The following is a 20,702-nucleotide window of genomic DNA, read 5'->3' on the forward strand; positions in this document are numbered from 1 at the left end:
GGTACAATCTAGGGCTCTACTGTCTACTATAAAAAGTAAAATGTACCTCTGATATATGACATTATGCCACTCTGAGTAAGCAGGACTTATGCTGAAGGAAAGAGAAAATAGAAGTACAAAGGGATTTAAGGGTCAGCTACCTAACAGTATTTCAACGGTAATCAATCTATGTATGGATTACACTTCTTTGTTAAAGCAATAACTGGTTCAAAGATGAATATTACGTAATCATTAAGAAAAAAACTGTTCCAAACCTGTATGATTATCTTTCTTCTGTGAAAAACAAGACTTCTGATACCACATGATAGCTTTTTATGAAGGAATGATTTTTAAGATATTATTGCTATAGTTTTTATTTTTTATTTTTATTTTTACCAAAAATAAATAAATAGCAGAATGTCCAAAAATTCATGATTGGGACTCCATTATGCCTTTGAATTTTTCTGTGAATAAAGAAAATAATACAGGTTTGGAATGACATGAGGGTGAGTAAATTATGCCCTTAATGTGCGGTGTGGTGAGTAAATGTGCATTAAACATCAGCATAATTCATAATTTTTTACATTTTCCCTTTGTAGTGATATAGTACATTCCTTATAAGTAGAGATCCTACGAGTAATTCCTTATATACAGAATGGCATCAAAATAAATGTATTTAAATAATACCCTGTAAACTTAATGAACCTGGGCAAAAACTCATACATTTTAGAAATCTGTATAGAAATCTGCGTGCATATGATGACGCAAAAATGTGTGAAATTCTATGTAGTCTGCACTCCAGGCGCCTAGGTGGCAATGTGAAGCACTGAAAGTGAAAGAGACGCTGATAAAGTTTTTTTCAGAATTATTATTTTTTTTTTGTCAATTAAATTAATGCTATATTTTAGTTTGATAATGTTTAGTTATTTTCCTGTACTGGCGCATGCCTGTGACGTAACCACGTACGCGACGCCTTCACTGTCTAGCAGGTTTTTGCGTTTTTACCCTTTAGACGGGAACGCGATGGTGTAGCATTTTTAAGATTTCCACTCTGGAGGGTGGTTTCACTTTTTTGTGTTTTTAAGCCCCAAAAACGCTGTCGCCGTGTACACGAAAGGCACATCCGATAAAATATTTTTACGTTTTCACCCGCGAGCGTTCTCGTGTAAACAGGGCCTAAGAGTAAAATGTATGTACCTCTCTTTAGTGGTAAGTTTCCAGCTTCCACAGAGTTAAAGTCGTTGATGCACACATACAGATTCTCGGCTGTCTTGGTGCTTGGGATTACAACAGGTTCCACAAAAGTGCTGGGAAACTGGCCTGAGGGTAGAAAGAATGAAAAGATATCAACACAAGTGTGAAAGGCAGAAGAGGATCGTGGAAGTATGCATCGTGGATTCCTTTACAGGGACTTTACCTGTGACTCCATCTTTGATTCCGAGTAGCCAAAATTCATCAACAACACTGAGCACTTCAATGACCTCTCCAGTAAACAGAGGGAGTTCCTCAGAGACGCTGGGGAGGAACTCAAACACAGCACGCACCACCGATCCAGCCTCCATGTTCACTCATCACCTGAGCATCACAAACAAAAGAGAGAAGAATCAAACAGGACACCTATACAACAATATTAATACATTGTTGGTTTCCCAATGTATTTGTCAATTGGATGCCTTTTCCTTTTTAAGAAGAAAAAGCACTCATTCTGAAGTGATGAGCACAAAACATGATGATGTCAGACCAGCTGTTTGGAAAATAAGAATCCTCAATTATGAGCATCTAGGGAATACCAAACAATCTATTTGCTTTTGTAGTATTAGCTTCCTAAATGAGCAAGGCTTAGCAATAAGGATATTTTTTTGTTGGTCCAGTCAGGCCAATTATTAAACATTAAGATTTGTTTCATAAATAAATAGTCACATACACTTTAATTTCTCATTAAATGTCTTGTTTAACTCTAATAAAAGTAAAAAGTGTTGTGAATGACATTTCACATTGACTTTCTCTGTGTTCTCAGCTCCACTGCTGATGAATCTTCAGCAACAAGGCAAAATAAATCACATTTCAACGGAGTTGTAAATGTGAGTTTAAAGTTTGAATTGAATGAGATAGACAGAAAGCCTACTGTATACTAAAAGCAGTAATACAGCGTAAGGAATGTCTTCTGATTCATGATCAAATTATGCTTAAGAGCTGATTCTTTTAAAGAATCATTAAAAAACATTTACAAACCTAAGATTACCAGTTTGAATCAATCTGATGAATCCAACCCTGAATTAACTGAATCATTCAGAGTGGTTACTGAATCAACATCTGACTCACTGAACTGCAAGTTATCATGACAAGTGACTTAGTTTTTCTGCAAATAAAATAATAATAAAAAATTCTAATACATTTTTTTTGGGAAACAAAATAAAAACCACATACTGTTCAAAAGTTTGGGGTCAGTAAGATTTTTCTGAAAGAAATTAACACTTTTACTCAGCATGGATGCATTAATAATGACCAAAAGTGTTAGTACAGACATTTATAATGTGACAAAAAAAAAATATAGATTTCAAATAAATACTGTTCTTTTATAATCCTGGAAAAAATTATCATGCTTTGTATAAAAAATATTCAGCAGCACAACTGTTTTCAACTGATAATAAAATGTTTCCTGAGCACCAAAACAGCATATTAGAATATAATGATTTTTTTAAGGATCATGTGACACCTAAGACTTGAGTAATGGCTGCTGAAAATTCAGAAGGAATAAATTACACTTTAAAATATATGAATATAAAAAACTGATATTTGAATTGTATATTTTAAAAATAATATTTCACATTGTTTTTCCAGTATTTTTGATCAAATAAATGCAGCCTTAAAAGAGAAAGAGGAGACTTCTTTCAAAAACATTTAAAAAAGAACATCCTAAAACGTTTGAATGGTAAGTGTGCATAGTGAATAATGTGCCCTGTGTGTACATCCCCTAACTCTTTTGCACATTTGCTCGTTTAGTAGCATCTCCACGCACAAACAGAACTGACGGCAACAATCTAGCACAAGTAATAGTTCTGATAAACGGCTCAAACCACTCTCACATTGGCACAGAGCGATTCTCATTGTTAAGCCCTGATGAGATTGACTAAATAAATGTATATTTGGACGCTGAAGAAACAGGGAGGCTGATTTCACCCCTCTCTTGGACGACAACAAGTTCAATACGCCCTCTAAAAATTCACATGAGAGCAATAATGGGGTGGAGGCCTTGTGTAGTCCAAAGTTTTAGACAATGATGATGAGTCAGTTCTGTGTGCATGAAGTATACAATATGAATTTGCCTGAGGATTTGAACATATCAGGGGAGCATGTTTCTGCCAGAATGGGAATAGGTAGTGAAAGTCCTCCTCCATGACTAACAAACAGAGATTGATCTAGCCCACTAATGAAGCCAATCCAGACTGAATGGAGAATTAAGTACCACTATGAGAGTGTGAATACGAGAGAGACAGAGAGGAAATGAGAGCTGAAACGCACATGTTTAAGAAGCTCAAAGGGCTCTCTGTCTGCTGTGTGTGTGTGTCAGAGAGTGTCTCTCTCTCTCGGGACCTCTCAAGTGTCGGGATCAGGGGTAACAGGTGACCCGACTGGGAGGTGACAAGGGTCACAGCAAGAGTCATGTAGCTGCCAGGTGAAAGAGCGTCTGAAAGTGACATTTTGTCCTTGTGTTTTCACATAGAAGATTGTGTTCGAGTTAGGCTGGTGTAACAAAAAAAGTAGAAGGGCTTCTCTTGACAAAATACAAAATACTACAGCCTTAAAGTCCACCTGTAGTCAATCATTTTATCCCTTAAAACTTATCTTTGATCACCAAAATATTTAAATGCTTAGCTTGAATGCAGCTACACCCTTGCCTCATTTAGTAAATGCGGTTCTATGAATAAGCTAATTAGTAGGGCTGCACGATATGAGGAAAAGCTGCGATGTGCGATAACATTGTTTAATATTGCGATGACGATATGACTTGCGATAAATGTGATTGTTAACTATACTGTTCCCATGTCTTAGTGCTTTAATAGGTTTGTGATAGGTCAAACGTTTATTACCTGCCTGGTTCAGAATACACAATTTTAGCGCGATTTTGGCACGATCCGTTTGACGTATGGGTGTCGTAGAGATTCGTAATAACGACAACGGGCGTCGGGACGCAAGATTTGATCGTTTCATCTCGTATAGTGTGTCATAGTGGGCGACAACCTACGTCGCGTCTGCGATGCTTCACGACAGAAAGACTATAGCATGTTTAATTCTTTAACCGTCCTCCACGACGGGTTGAATATATGAGCGAGGCGAGACTTGAGTGAGTGAGAGAGTGCAACAGTGAGTGTGAGCGTGAGTGCGAGTGTGTGTGTGTGTGTGTGTGTGCGCGTGCGTGAGTGAGCGAGTGAGTGAGCGAGGGACAGTGAGTGTGTGTGTTTGTGTGTCTGTGCGTGCGAGTGAATGTTTGCGAGTGAATGTGTGTGTGTCGGCACGCGATGACTGGTCGGAAAGCAACGTGTAGTCTGACATGTTTCTTGTCCACGACAAGATTTTAGGAGTCAAAAACGTGTAGTGCTAATCTGAACCAGGCATTATTCATTGTGTCAGGCTGTCTGTTGCGATGTGTTCATCGCGGGAGTTCATATCGCAATGACGATGAAAATTCGATGTATCGTTCAGCCCTACTAATTAGCCCCGCCTCCATTCACTCACACCAGCTCAGAGATCCACGTGATTGGTTACAAGGCAGTTTGTGACGTCAGAAACACCAGCGATTTCAAACCGTGTTTTTGAGACCGTCTTTGGTTCACTGCAGTTTTAGGGAGAAAATACTCAGCAATCTTGTTGACTTATGAATTTGCATATGGTTTGTCTTAAAGCATATTAAAAACACCACATAGACATACAAACAGCATTAAAAGCTGGATTTTCACAACAGGGGGACTTTAAAGAAACTCAAAATCTAAAATGAAAAGCCTATGTTAACCCACACCACTCCTCTTCCCCTGTGGCGGAACACGGTATTCATGATGTTTTGAGTCATAGAACTGGAAGGAAGAAGTGATGCATATATCAGTATCATGCCGTTATCAGCAGATATTACAGACTTACAGATTTTTTTAAATAATTGTTTTGATTGATATTGGAGATAAATCATCCAATATTGGCTATTTAATTGTGCATGCTCAGTTCCTCTATTGAGGATAACAAAATAATTTTAAGTTATATTGAAAACATTTTAAAGTAGTGTGATACTAATAAAATTCTACAAATTTTTTTAATAAATTAAAAATGAAAAAGTGATCATTGTTATAGTGCTTTGAAAGCCAGTCTGAAACCTTAAAAAGGTGCCTTCATACTATAATACTGCCTGTTAAGTCACAGATGGAATGGGAAGAGAGGCAGCTGCTTTTGATTTTGGACACAGCCAATGTGTGTCAGTTACAGAAAGAATGCACTGATGTAACTCATGCATTTGAGGGAGTACCAAAACTTTAAGCCTCACGAGAGTTTTTTTTTTATTATAAAAAAATATAGACTTAACATCACTGAGGGTGTTCAAATACCTATTAGAAAACACCTAAGAACTGTTGGATCACATGCATTGTTCCTCTAAAAGATTCAAAGTGCTTGTTGCTTTCACAAGGGAAAATAAGTGAAACCAGAACACTAATAGGGTAAAATGATTTCAGGAATTTTGCATTTTACCCTCAAAGTGCTGCTCTGCAGTTCTGATCAACACATGGGAAACCCTCTGAAACAATGGAAAAACAGAGGCTTGTTGAATAAGAAATGGATTCCAGTCATCGTTCGTCACATTCTCTGTCCACTACTTTAATAAGCGGACTGAATAAGTTGCTGTCAATGAAGGAAGAACAAACATGAACATGTTCAGACACGAGGGCTAAGCCACAGAAACTGGTTGTTGTGTGCATGTTAGTGTGTGAGTAACAGCAATTCTCTTTGCATTGAGATCTTTTGGTGAGGAAAAAAAAACTGGGAAATCCCAGTGCAAGATTCAAATGACTGCTGATATTTCCAGTTGACGAGTCAATTCATGCGAGTCATTTTGTCTGAACACCAGACATAACTGGCAGGCCCTATATATATATATATATATATATATATATATATATATATATATACACACACACACACATACATACAGTATATATAAATAATTGTATTGAATTGCAGAATAAAATTGTGTATTTGTATATTTATGCATTAATTCCAGAATATTATGAAAATGGGATAATGCTTGGAAAGGCAGTGTAAATATAGAAGTAATCTTGTTTTCTTCCAGTTTGTCTGACTCAGTTCCTCTGAAACAGAAGGGTGATGTCTGTAGGCTGATTAGCTATGGAGCTAATAATATGACAAAAAATTTTGACAAAATTATTTGATAAAATGGTTGAATTGTGTAAATTTGAATTATTTACAAGTCTAATCTAACAAATTTGAACTTTATGTGGTATTTTAAATAGGTCTGAATTTGATTTCTTTAAACGAATATTGAACATATTCGACATCCGTTCGACTTTTCTGAGATCCTCTACTCTTCCCTGTGACCTACTTTCTGTACGATCTGAATTTTCCGCATTTTGAATTTTAGAAAACTGAATTTGAAGTTCCGAATTTCTTCTTCATCTTGAAAACTTGAATCTGTATTTTTTTTAAATGGAATATTTGCAGTATAAGAATTCAGAACAAAAAAATTGCTGTTTGAAAATACATGTCTATAAAATTCAGCCATAAAAACATTTCAATTCGTTAAATTTCAAATGTTACGAACGAATAAATTCAATATTCGTTTAAAGAAATCAAATTCAGAACTATTTTAAATACCACATAAAATTCAAATTTGTTAGATTACACTTGTAAATAATTCAAATTTACACAATTCAATTTCAAATCATTTTGTCATATTAGCTCCATAATTAGTGTGATGTGATGACAGAAGCATCAACTTTTATTTTAAAACATTTAGTAAATGTCACTCCGCTTGCTCAACACTTTCAAAACTAACAGGCAGTCCAGAATGCACCCAAATATTCCAAAGTTTTAGACACTGATGAGTCATGAAGTTTCGTCTGCATGAAGTATACAATATGAATTTGCCTGAGCATTTGAACATATTTACAGGGGAGCATGTTTCTGCCAGAAAGGGAAACTAGTGACAGTCCTCCTCCACGACTAACAAACAGAGATTGATCTAGCCCACTAATGAAGCCAATCCAGACTGAATTGAGAATTAAGTACCACTGTGAGAGTGAATACATAAAATGTAAAATATCCAAAGGAAAGAGGCGGCAATGAGGGAGATTGTCGGGGGTTTTTTGTTTGTTTTTTTCCCTTTAAACATCCTATGTGGCAATAACTAGTGATAAGTAGGTTAAAGTAGAACTTACGAATTAGTGCAGAAACAGGGCCCACAATTACCAAAAGTATCTGTAGCTAAACTGGCAAATAATGTATACAAAGACATTATCATTATGCTTACAGAGCATTTAATGAACTTGCATTTAACATTTATATTTGAGTAACTTAAATTTGGTTAATTAGGAAATATTTCCACTTTCTCAGGACAACAAACTTATTCTTACAGATCTATCTGTAGTGATTCAAACAATGTCTGGACTCCATTTTCCTGTGATCAGAAGCCAAAATTGAAGGACACTCTCCTTCATGTCCCACTGTCACACACAAAGCATACAGCAGAAACAAGCAGACATATGGTCCTGCTGGGAGGTGAGCAGGTGACTAAGCCAGATTAGTACTCTAGTAAAGAACACTCGTTGACCTGGCAGGAGAAGGATGGCGAGTTTCTGCTGGCACTCACCTCAAAATCAGGTGCGCAGAACATAGGCTTACACTGCAAACAACAAGTCGGTTCATCAAACTTTTAATGGACCCTAAAGTTTCAAATTTGAGTGTTTCTAACATACAACATAAATCAGCTGAATCCAATAATGCTTACTCAATGATTGCATGTTTATCTTGGCTACAGGAGGAACACTTAAAAGCATCTTTTTCTAAAACATTAAACTAATGAGCAGCAGTCAGTCAGAATTTTTTTTTATCTTATGAAGTTGAAGCTTTCTCTACCCTGCCCAGATTTGATTTTTCATGCCTGATTTATTAAAAATCTATACTATTTTTTCTTATAAAATAAAACATAAAAAAAATGTTAATACATTGTTTTAAATGCTACAAGTGAATTTAGGCATCACAACATTATAATGTAGCCTATAGCATAAAATGGATATTAATTTATGCACATCTTGCTGTTTCCATACAGGTGTTTTTTTATGCAATATCCCAAAATGTGCATAAAAACAGGTGGATGGGAACATCGAGCTAGAGAAAGTTCACTTGAATTTTAAGGTCATTAAGAACATGAAGAAAAAAAATGATGAGCAACTCTCAAGCTAATAAATAAGGATGAATGAACAAAGCAAACTAGTGAAAGAGAGAGAAGGTCTCTCTCTTTGTCTGTATTTGTGTGTGAATAAGACTTGGCACTGGAGTGATAGTGGTGGTAAATCGACAGACAGCTTTGTAAACACTCACTCTACAGTCTTTCAAAGAGGTCACACACACACACACACACACACAAACACACACACACACACACACACACACAAACAGCTGGCATTTAGACAAAGAAGCAACTGTGCATCAGATGAAAGATTTAGCATTGAGGACGAATGTGACGTAATATCACTAGCTGCATTTATGGATCGTTATAATCTAATTGTAATCAGACTAGTAGCGGAATAAAAAAATAGATAAGTCCATTAAGAAATATTAAGTCTGATCTTTAAAACAAAAAAAGCAACAATAGAGGGGTTAGTATGTGCAAACAGCGGGAAACTATTATTCGTGCAGTGAGCGCATTTTAACTTTAAACATTAAATATATTCTGATTGGCTGTGATTTAGTTGTGTCCAGGGCTTGATATTAACACCCGCCAAATGCGGGTGGATTTCAGCAGGGACATGCAACACAGTCACTCCTACTAGCCACTTTGGCGGGTTGAACATATAATGCATATACTTTTCAGCTGTAGTCTTTAAAAAAGGCTTTTGAAATAATAAACAAAATGTACAAAAGTACAAATGTAATGTTGTGAAAAAATAAATTTTCCATACGACTTTCTTATCTCTCTGACAGCGAGTTGACATACAAACCCGCCTCCCCTCACTCACTCGTTTCATTTACTCCGGATGAACATTGTTGGTGTAACAGGGCTTGAATTTCTGAATGGGATTTCGCATACTGCGCATAATTTTACCCGTTCCCTCAGATTTTGTGCTCACATCCAAAGTGCGTGCACATAAAGCCGTCACTAACTAAATTAAGTTATATTTCACTGCTTGTTGCGGTTAAACAGTCAAATGCACACAAAATAATGTCACAATGCCGATCTTTGGCGGTATTTCATTACTGGGAAAATATCGGTTGATTTCAAATGGTAAGCTATCATGATTTTGATCATTTCGGTACTCATGCGGCTGCTCCAAAGTTTACCGCTAGGTAGCAGCCAGTGTGCCACCCAAACTGACGTGAAACCGGCAAATGTGACAACATAGAGGAACAAAATGGATAAAGCAGTTCAATCTCACTCAATATGCACAAATGAATAAAGAGGTCAGTAGAAGTGAAATTTGGAATTACAGATGCTTGTGTGTTTGTTTGTTGGTAAGCGCAAAGAACCATCTTTCAAAGAGATCACAACTACGCTACTGAATTATATAAAATCGCTTGGATGTTCAAATTGGCAAGGTGTAAAAAGATGTGGGCAAGTGATTTCTGTCAGCTGTCTGGAAACACAAGCAAAAGTGTTGTAGCAAGAGTTGTCAAAAATACCGACTTAGGTAAAGTGCTGATAATACCAGCATTTCACTCTAGCATTTTGAGCGCTGTTGAACCATTTTTTTAAACACTAGCTAATTGGCCACTGTGTTGACGCTCTCAAAATATATGTATCTGATTGGCCACAGTGTGTTGAAGCGCTCAACATATATCTGATTGGCCAATGTGTTGACACGTTCAACATATATGTATCTGATTGGCCACTGTGTTGAAGCGCTCAACATATATCTGATTGGCCAATGTGTTGACGCGCTCAACATATATGTCTCTGATTGGCTACAATGATCAACGCTTCAAAAACATGTTGTATTTGACGCTCTTCAACGAGTGCTTACACAGATAAACACATGAGTGCTTGAAAGCGGCATCTATCAGCGGATCCTTCTATCAGCGGATATATTAGGGATCCGCTGATAGATGCCTGCTTTTAAACGCTCCTGTGTGTATCGGTTTAAGCACTCAGAAAGATGACATTGTTGATCATTGTTGCCAATCACAGAGATAGCCTATATAGCCTATATATTGAGCGCGTGGCCAATCAGAGGTGTTTAAGAATCCGTTCATTAGCGCTCAAAATGCTAGAGAGAAATGCTGGTATCGTCACATTTTTTAACTTTCAGTACCGACTTGGTACCAAATTCGTTCCTTTTTGACAACTCTAGTTGCTAATAAAAAAATATGCTAATAAACATTTGCGGTAATTTCCCTCTTTATAAATGTGAAACCTGCAAGAATGAGTAAAATTATGCACAATACCCACACCAAAAATCAGACCCTATATGGTCGATACTACGGTATTAGATTGTGGTACCTTATCGAAGCCAAAATTGTGGTATAGAGCAATCCCTAGTCTTGCCGAGTATTCACGTAAACACAGTCAGTTATGTTTTAAGTGACCACAAACAGTAAAAAAAAAAAAGCATGAGTAACGGTATAAGGGATCTGTGTTTCAGGTCTTAAAGTGACAGCAGCCTAATATCCTTGCTGTCAAATTATGAGATAATTAAAAAAATATCTAGGACTCAAAATGCTGAGTGGCTAGGCCACCAAAGCCACTAGCCAAAATGGCTGGTGAGCAAAAAATGTCAAGCCCTGGTGAATGTCAAGCCCTGGTTGTCACACAGAATTTCCACTTTTCAAATTACGTGGTGGAAACCAGTGACGCAAAGTCAGGGTACAGTTTTAAAACTCCAGCTAAAACATCTGGCACATCTTTGCCCTGCCGTACAGGAATAAATATTTTAAGTGTGCATATCCATCGTCCCTTTCCAAACTAATGATGAAGCACATACCGCCTCTCTGTTCTTTCTCTTTCTGTATCATTTGCTGTCATAAGTAGCTGTGATCCAGCCCTGGATGGAGTCTAAGTGTAAACATCCTTCCCCTGGCTACACGTCAACAGTCTTCCTCATCCCTTTTCGGACCCAAGACACTCCCCTCAAAACGTTAACCATCCCTTTCCTCTTTTTCGATTCTCCTGCAGTGCTCCCTCTCTGGAACCCAATCTGCTGACCGTCTGCTTTTATTTATTGAACAGGTCCGATTTCAGGCCAACAATGGAGGGGGGAGGGGGGTATGCGGGAGGTGGGTCGCTCCCTGCCCCTCTCTGCTGTTGCAAAACACATACAGGCCTGGAAGCTTCTATATTGTGCCACTCTTCTGCTGCTTTTTATATAACTGTTGTGTGTTTACGGCACTGACATTGTGTGTGGCTGTGAGATGCACGCGCCTCCATTTAAATGCATTCATTTCAAAACAGCCCTTGCATGAGGATCATTCTAGATGAGCTCAAATTGATGTGGCTCACTCTTGTCTCAGGATGGGAGGAAATACAGTTTGGATTGGTTCTGGTAATAATCTAGCTCAATAACAAGAAGCAATAAGGCTAATTCAACTCCAATGAAAGAGAATATAAATTACATTTACATTTAAATAAATGGTTTGCAAGGCTTTCAAGACAACATAACATCAAATGATCAAGAACCAATTTAAGTGAGCCTTAAATAAGCTGGTAGACGGTGCCCACCTACAGTTAATTAAATCTTGGCATGATTACCCCTTATTTTGCAAACTACACAAAATTCATCAATTTGTTCAGCTTGACAAAAACAATACAAGATATTTTTTTGTTTCAACTTCTCAGTTCTACATGGTTTTGTTTTCTTCTCAGCTATTTAAATGAATAGTTCATCAAAAATGACATAATGAGAAATTATGAAGACCACTTTCTATGTTCTTTTCCATCCTTACAATGAACAGGACCTGAAGCTTTCAAGCATCAAAAAGGACACAAAAGCGCCATGAATGTATTCCTACAATAGCTTTGTGTGAGAAACAGAATGAAAATCATTACTCATTGAAAATCTTCTTGACATGAAAGTAGTAGAAAATGTCCAATTAATAAACAAAAAATGTTTTGAGTCAGAACTTTTTAATCACTTAGGGTGAAAGTATTCACAAAACTGGTCTGAATGATTTGTTCTTGAGTCGAACTCACTGACTCAAAAGCCGCTTTTCCACCCTCGGCCCAAATGGTTCCAGTTATATTTCCATTTCCATATTTAGGCCTATAGGCTAGTCCTTTTTTGAAGCTTGAAATCTTATGTTTCCATTCAATGTAACTGCATTGAAAGAGCAATTGAAAGACTTTTATTTTCTACAGAGTAAAGTCATACAGGCTTGAAAAGACATGAGGGTGAACAAATAATGACAGAAGCTTAGTTTTTGGGAGAACTATCAATATATCTCCTGTATACTTTTTCTTTTTCTACCAATTTCTTTGTTTCTCTCAATGCTTCTGCTTTACTTCTCAATAAATAAAGACAGCAGAGCTAAAGCTCTCTCTTTCTCTAAACATTCTTATATGGCTCTTATATTTAAATTTTCAGAGCACCCTAATTTCCTCATTCCATTGCCTTCTCTGGGTGCCATGTTTCTAGGCTGACTTCACAAAAATACAAGGGTGGGAGCTGGGAGGTGTGTCTTCTTTGGCAGGTCCAAGTGGAGTTTTATGGGGAAATCCAGGGTTCACAAGAGACCATGCATGGGGAACTTTCCCTGCACAAACATTGAGTCTTGAGGAGCACAACCCAGATGGACACGGTTTCTATGGAGATCAAGAGGTTTGCAGGCCTGTGTGAGAGAGCACTTTCTGAAATGTCACATTCTCCCAGACACACCTCCCCCTACAAACACAACCTTGAGAGGCTGTTCTTTGTTTACAGGCTATGCAGAAAACAATTTCCAACAGAGCATCTAGGCTACTGGACTACGGCCCACCACTGAGGCTTAAAGTAGCTCAAATGATTTGCAAAGAGGTTTTTTCTCTCTCCACAGAACATTCAAGAAAACCAAGACAAAACTATCAAAAAAAAGAGTCTTTTGAGAGGATGTGACACACCAAGAAATGCCGCCAGGAACCCCTGTTTTGATAGCAATGGTTCCTGTTAACGTTTTAAAATTCAGAGCAACATGACTGCATTAGTGAAATAAGGATCTGAAACAAGTTATTATTACTTTATGTGGTGAGTAGGGTCAACGTAACGGGAATAAAACATGAGTATAAAAGTCATTAAGTGAGCCATAGGGGTGTGAATCTTTGAGTAAATAGCAAATTGATTCGCTTCACCCATACATAGGTTTTTCAAGAATGACTCAAATTTGCACATATAACTAATTTAATGTTCACATTTTTTTAAATATTAAATGCTACTTTATAGAATTGATTCATTTGATTTCTAGTCTAAAACCTATCTCTGAACCAAATTATTCACGATGCATCATATGAATCGACAGGATTTGTAAGTGATGCATTAAGAATACGAGTCAATCGTTACACCCCTAGTGGTCCGGGATGTGTGAGAGAGCACCTTGTCAAAGTGTCCGGGACAACGTTCTTGGTCTTCGCAGCCTGGCTGACAGTCTTCTACAGTCCAATGCTAGGCTTAATTTGATTTAGGAAACTGAAACTACTTCATATAGATAAAAATACAGTAGTTTACTGTACCACACATAATATTGCTTTGACTTTGCCAATTTTGACAACACAAAGTCTATGTGTTAGCACTGACTCATTGAGAGAGTTGTCACCATGTGAGGCTGGCTATGGATAGAAGAGCGACTGGCTATTTCAAACACAAAAGAAGATCATCCACTGCAGGCCACAACTCATTGTCTTCTTGAAAACCAAAAAGAAAAGGACTGAAAGACTTTCCAATGGACAGTCAGAGACTGTCCAAATGTTGCATCCATGATCCATCTCAGATTAATTTCAATTGTGCTTGGCTTGTATCACCTCTGTTGTGGTGTTGCAAGTAGCACGTATGTAGCAGAGTCACATGATTTGGCTCCAACATGACCTTCTTTCTGTAACCTATTCTGACAAGTTCAATCCTTCTTTGAGTCAAAGAGAGGAGTCCATGTGCAATATGAGCAACACAATGTCCCAAGAACACAGCTGGTGCTCTAAACAAATGGCAGCCATCAGTTGTTGCGTGATTGGTATCCACTAAATCTTATTGGTGCACATGACAAAACAAATTGATATCTGTTATCAATGAAAGAGAGTCTCAGGAGACCACAATGCTCTCTCACACAGACAATGCATGCAAAATCGCTATTCCCAGATGATTTAAGATGTCATTTTTCCAAAGCTGTGTGAACTACAGTTGTGGCTGGAAAAGAATGCCAGGAATGTTCCCAACTTTCTTTTCACTGAGCTATAGTGGTGTGGAGATACGTTTCTACACGTTATGAACATAACCTGGACTCTACAACAAATCTGGTGATGGATGCAGGTCAACAGCACCCTGTTTAAAATCATAAATATAATGTTGAGAAGCATGTGGCATTTTGCAGGACAGCTGTAGTAGATACAAGCATGGCTGCATGCCGCCACCTCGTATAATATCAACATAACAAGGCTCAAATGACAATGGACAGGGAATAGCCTACTACATTAATAATTCAAAACCTTCATATAAAGTGTAACAAGGAACGTAGTTTCATGTTGGCTTTATACAACCAGGCCTACACACTGATGCAGCAATCCAAAAATATATTCAAATGAGCACTATAACTATAAGAACAGAACACTATATAATTGCTATAAGAACAGCTTCACAATTAGGTCTAACAGGGATTTAACTGATTTATACTCTGATTCTTGAAGTATGGGAGCAAACATGACCAGTCCAGCATCTTTACCGGTCACTTAAAATATTTAGTATTTCCACTTATATCATAGTTTACATTAAAATTAAAAAACTATATAAACGTTTTTTTTTTTTTTTTTTTCATTTTATGTCATTTTAGTAGCTAGCAATATTTGAAAAATGGCTACTGTATTAATGCTTGTGCAATATAAAAAATATGGTTTTGCTGTCAATAAGAGTTTGTCTTATTGTGATAATGATTCAATACTTGATTTGTCACCACTTATTTGTCAAAACAATAATTTACACTATTTATGATGGTGCTGACCCACATTCAAAATAAATTGAGACAAATGGAGGAAGCAGAATACATAGATTAATTCAAAATATTTACTTTATAAACTTTTTTCATCAGTTTTGTAGTCTTTTTTTGTCTCAGTACTCAAAGACCAATGCATATTTTTAACATCAGAGTCTAACACTGAGAGCTGCACAGAAAGGAAGGCCTAAACTGGTTTCACAGGAGGTAGACTGGGTTAACCTAGCCCGATCTGACAGCAATTTAATTTTCCAGCTCAGGCTGGAAACCTGTACATTCTTCTATCCTGCTTCCGTTACACATTTGCAGGGACCAATCACAAACTGGCTTATCTACCTGGCGCGCTATTGGCAGGTTTAATCCAATCCAGTTCCTTTTAACCTCTCGACGAAGCTCAATGGCCTCTTTAGTTTTGCAAACAAATCGCTCGAGTGGGTGTAAATACCACTCACTTTTAGTGGGTTTGCAACACATTTATTGACACGTTTCCTGCCTGGAGTTTTTGCTGCAAAGTACTTCACCTGGATCGTTGGTCTGATTGGTTGAAGGACTATTCAATTGCGTACTACAGAGTCATTTGACCTATGCCCGTTGATCACGCTTCTTGTGCAGTAGAAAATACAGACTCCCCACCCAGACTAATGTTCAATCTTAAAGATTGAGCTTGGTCTGGTGATAGCCAGACTATCTGAGGTATAAATGACAAACAATACAACTATGTTTGATTATATAGGATTACAAAACAGACAAGAGAGTACCATTAATAATCTTCGGGTAAATACAGTACCGTTATACGAGCTAACACCTACAAGTTTATTCTGCGCTAATGAATCGTACACATAGTTTGTTTTAGGTGAATGAATAGTGTCCCAAAGCCTGACATGCTGTTGCTCCCTCAGCAAGACAGACAACTGACAACAGTTGCCACCTGACAGGTGACCAGAATCAAACCCATATACAATAGAATTATAACTTATAACAATAGACTGTTAATAATATACAGCCTGATTGATTTGAATATTTATGGTTTACCATAGTTACTTGCCACTGAGTCACCGCATTTGATGAATGATTCATGTTCTCCCACAAATGTAAGCACGTTTAAAGGGTTAGTTCACCCAAAAATGAAAATAATGTCATTAATGACTCACCCTCATGTCGTTCTAAGCCCGTAAGACCTCCGTTCATCTTCGGAACACAGTTTAAGATATTTTAGATTTAGTCCGAGAGCTTTCTGTCTCTCCATTGAAAATGTATATACAGTATACTGTCCATGTCCATAAAGGTAATAAAAACATCATCAAAGTAGTCCATGTGACATCAGTGGGTTAGTTAGAAGTTTTTGAAGCATCGAAAATACTTTTTGGTCCAAAAATAACACAAAATAAGACTTTATTCAGCATTGTATTCCCTCCCGGGTCTGTTGTCAATCGTTCACAATTACGCTGATGGCGTAAGACGCTGGTGACGTGTTATCTGGTGCGCCCGAGCTTCATTTATAGACTGAGGGAAACGCACGCTGTAAAAGTGTCTCATCCGCGACATGCACATTTACGCACCATTAAAAAAATGATATCCACGCAAACAATGTAGAATAGCTTGAATATAGCGTGCGTCTCCCTCAGACTGTAAACGAAGCTCGGGCGCACCAGATAACACGTCATCAGCGTCACTGCGGAGTCCTGAACGCAAATTCACAACAGACCCGGGAGAGAATACAATGCTGAATAAAGTCTTATTTTGTGTTATTTTTGGACCAAAAAGTATTTTCGATGCTTCAAAAACTTCTAACTAACCCACTGATGTCACATGGACTACTTTGATGATGTTTTTATTACCTTTATGGACATGGACAGTATACTGTATACAGTTTCAATGGACGGAGAGAAAGCTCTCGGACTAAACCTAAAATATCTTAAACTGTCTTACGGGCTTAGAACGACATTATTTTCATTTTTGGGTGAACTAACCCTTTAACGTTGCATAAAACCCCATTCTTGCCTAAGCAGGTTTGCTGGTCTCCCAGTCTGATCCGATTTGTGTGTGTTCACTGATTTTAACAATTTTAAGATGGTCAGGAAACTTGGTTTTCCACAATAGAAACCAGTTTACTTCCCGCCTGGTCAGGTTGTGAGACCATCTTACACCAGCAAAACAGCTTAAAGGTAAGGTAGGCAATTTTCAGAGAGGCTAGCAATAGCGAGCTAGCTTTGAAAACATATGATCCCACCCTCCCTTCAGTCTCCAAAGCCACACCTATACAAGCATCACCAGAGATGAAACTACCTCATGTCTCAAAGCACATAACATTACAATAATAATGACCATTTATAACTTAAAAGAGGACTGACCTGTACCCCCTGACTGCTGCAGATTCATTTCAGCGATGAATGTTGTCATTGAAACATAAATTCAAGTCCTGAACCACTCCGACTATAACGACACGGGTTTCCATTTCTTCTAAATTAAAGGTAGTTATGGCATGAAGAAGCATAAGGTATTTGTTTTGGTTCAGGAGGAACCCTAAAAGGTGCTCAGTGACTAACGTCTGCATGCTGACGCATTGACAGGCATGAGACATCCTTGCATTCGGACCTACGCCTTCCACAAATTATATATATATATATATATATATATATATATATATATATATATATATATATATATATATTAATTTATATCTAGACCACTTAACTTAGTGATTGCTATCAGGATGTGAAGAGACTTTCAACCACCATAACAAATAATGTTTCTGGAACAAATCACTCAGACTTGTTTTGGTCATGAACAACTCAAAAAACCTAACGAATCAGTTGAGTGAAGATTCAATCAGTGAATCGTTCATAAAGACACGAAGAGTCTCATTGACACCTACAGGTATAAAAGAGTCACCTGATGAAAGAGCCAAAGAACGAATCATTTGAAAAGATTCAAATGACTAAAAATAGCCCAAATCCCAACCACTAGCGGCTAATCGTGTTTTCTAACTAAAAAAAGTAAACAGACTTGCATGTTAGGCGAAGCTGGACAAATATATGTCCCCAAATTCCCTAAAAACTATGCAAATGTATGCAAAAATACCAGTGTAACAGATTCAAACAGAAGACTCACTGTTATAACTGAAACACTCTTCAGTTCTAGGAATCTGGATGTAACCGACGCTAGCATTAAAAAGTTACAAACTTACGGAGGACTTAATTAAAGATTTCACTCACCAGGTGTTATATCAAGTGACTTTAGTGCGGTTAAGTTAGACAGCTTCGCTGAAAAGACTCCACCAAAATCCAGTGGATGCTCGAGTGCGTTTCCCTTCTGTCGTTAACGTTGTATCATTAAACGTTGCTTATAAAACAATCAACAGGCGTTTCTCCCGTCTGTCATTACTCGACTCACACGCTGCAGTTGATCCGATCCCAATGGTCATCTACGCCACGGCGGGATCAGCTGTCATCCCAGTAGAAGACCCAGCAGGCTGATCCTCAACTCCCTCCATGCTGACATCAACATCAACACACCACCCTCTGCTGCTGACACACACGAGCGCAGGGCTGCCTTCAACATGCCTGAAGAAAATTCCTACTAAATCTGTAGCACAAGGTATTTTTACGTGTCGGTTGCTTTTTTAATATACAGAAAAAAAGTGGACAATTAGATTAGGATCTCTAAACAAATGGGTAGCATTATTTTATTTCACTAGTTTGCAGTGACGCTTACGTAATATTTCAAAAAATGTTAAACTTGATTTACTAATCTTTTTAATGATAGATCATGGGTGTTTCTTCAACTATGGACACTTCTGGCCCTGTATTTTATGTAATAAACTTTTAATAAACATATTTTTAATTGTCACTATAGATTTAGCACTCGCGAATCATGAATTCCTGCCATTTTTGTCACTTTTCTGGAAGCCATGAATATTAGTCATTAATTTGCATATAATGTTTTATACTATAGCTAATAATGCAATGGTGGAATATTTTTGGGTCCTGACTCCTGATGATAATGCCAAATGTCTGATGTTACCAGTAAAAAGTGGCCTACATTATTTTAAATATATCTAGTCAGAGTGAAAGCATATTTGTCTAAAATAATTATTTATCCTGAATATTTTTTAACATCCTGTGCATTAGGTTATCAGTACCAAGCCCAAATTCACTTACACCTACAATGTAATGCCAAATTTAAACTTTTACCATATGTCTTGTATCGCAATAATGGAGGGTTACAACAGTCTGATTTTGGTTTTCATGACTCTGAGAAAAAGAATACCCTGGATTTGTGATATTAGTGGAAAGGACAGAGCTATATTGCTTTATGTAGACTCGTCTGTGTCAATATTATTGCCATAAAGGGTACATAATGTTTTAAGACACGCAGTTTCAAACGTAAGATTATTTTTGCTGTGTCTGCATTAACCGCGACTTCCTTATTTTCAGAAACAATGAAAGGAAGCTGCCTGTGAGGCCCTTGTTTGTAAGGTAGTGCACAATTGTTACGTCAAATCTTCACCTCTACATACGCATCATTCTGTAGGCTACATGTTCTTGTCATCTCCAATACCTGGACTCAGATCACTTGACTCGGCTTCCCTTTTAACTCAGTTAGAAAGCTAAAGCCAAGTGGGCATCCACTAGAGCGCGTGTATAGATAACAGTTGCTGTGTGGGTTTCATTGTCGTATCAGCTCTGTGTTGTAAGCTGCTCCTCTGACACAACATGCCCACGGCATCTATGAGAAAATGCCAGATCTGTAATATCCTGGAAGCATGAAAAGCTTCTGTTGTCCTCTTCAACAGTGACATTTTCATTGAGAACAACCATGTGAGCTTGATGCTCTTTGTTGCTATTCATTCTTGTTGATCTATTCATGATCTTTGTTTCATTGAAGCATTCTCATACAATGAAATCCTGTCATTTCATTTTGCTACTGTTCGGACAGTTTATTCATTGTAAATGCGAGGTTGATGATCTTCTTATTGGAAGCAGGCCCCTAATAGTGGGTATGAATCATAATTTTTCGTGGCACATGTTTTACACAAAATTTACTTCAATTCCAGTCTCATTAATGGCGCAGCTCTCCAAACATTATTATTCTTGGTTATGAGAAATTAAGTACAGTATTGCTCATATTTTCCAGCTGCAGAGCCTTCTAATCCTTTCCTGGACAACACGTGCATTCCTGGAATACATTTTCCTTTTTCCTGTTATTCAGAGGACATTGTTATACTATTTGTGTGTGATAACCAGGAAGAACACAACAATACAAATCTTTAAATGTTTACAGTATTGTTGATGGATAATTTTATTGGAACATTCACTCTGGAATTAAAAACATGGAATGATCAGTAA

The 20,702-nt window shown here is 37.4% G+C and overlaps 1 protein-coding gene across 4 annotated transcripts in view; it reads right to left on the minus strand.

Moving 5' to 3' along the window:
* Positions 1–18,910, minus strand: part of dnmbp (dynamin binding protein) — a 48,195-nt gene extending 29,285 nt beyond the window's left edge. For 2 of the 4 annotated variants that reach the window (XM_079596087.1, XM_079596085.1), the window contains exons 1-3: positions 18,570–18,898; positions 1,397–1,554; positions 1,177–1,299 (exon numbers count right to left, since the gene is read on the minus strand). In XM_079596087.1, coding sequence (XP_079452213.1) covers positions 1,177–1,299; positions 1,397–1,541 — 268 coding nt within the window. In that variant the 5' untranslated portion in view covers positions 1,542–1,554; positions 18,570–18,898. Of the gene's footprint in view, positions 1–46; positions 92–1,176; positions 1,300–1,396; positions 1,555–18,569 lie in introns of those variants that run through there. The other 2 variants (XM_079596086.1, XM_079596088.1) reach the window with 2 other exon arrangements.
* Between the last annotated feature and the right edge of the window lie 1,792 nt (positions 18,911–20,702).

This window comes from Phoxinus phoxinus (genome assembly GCF_949152265.1).
Source record: "Phoxinus phoxinus genome assembly, chromosome: 21".
NCBI lineage: Eukaryota > Metazoa > Chordata > Actinopteri > Cypriniformes > Leuciscidae > Phoxinus > Phoxinus phoxinus.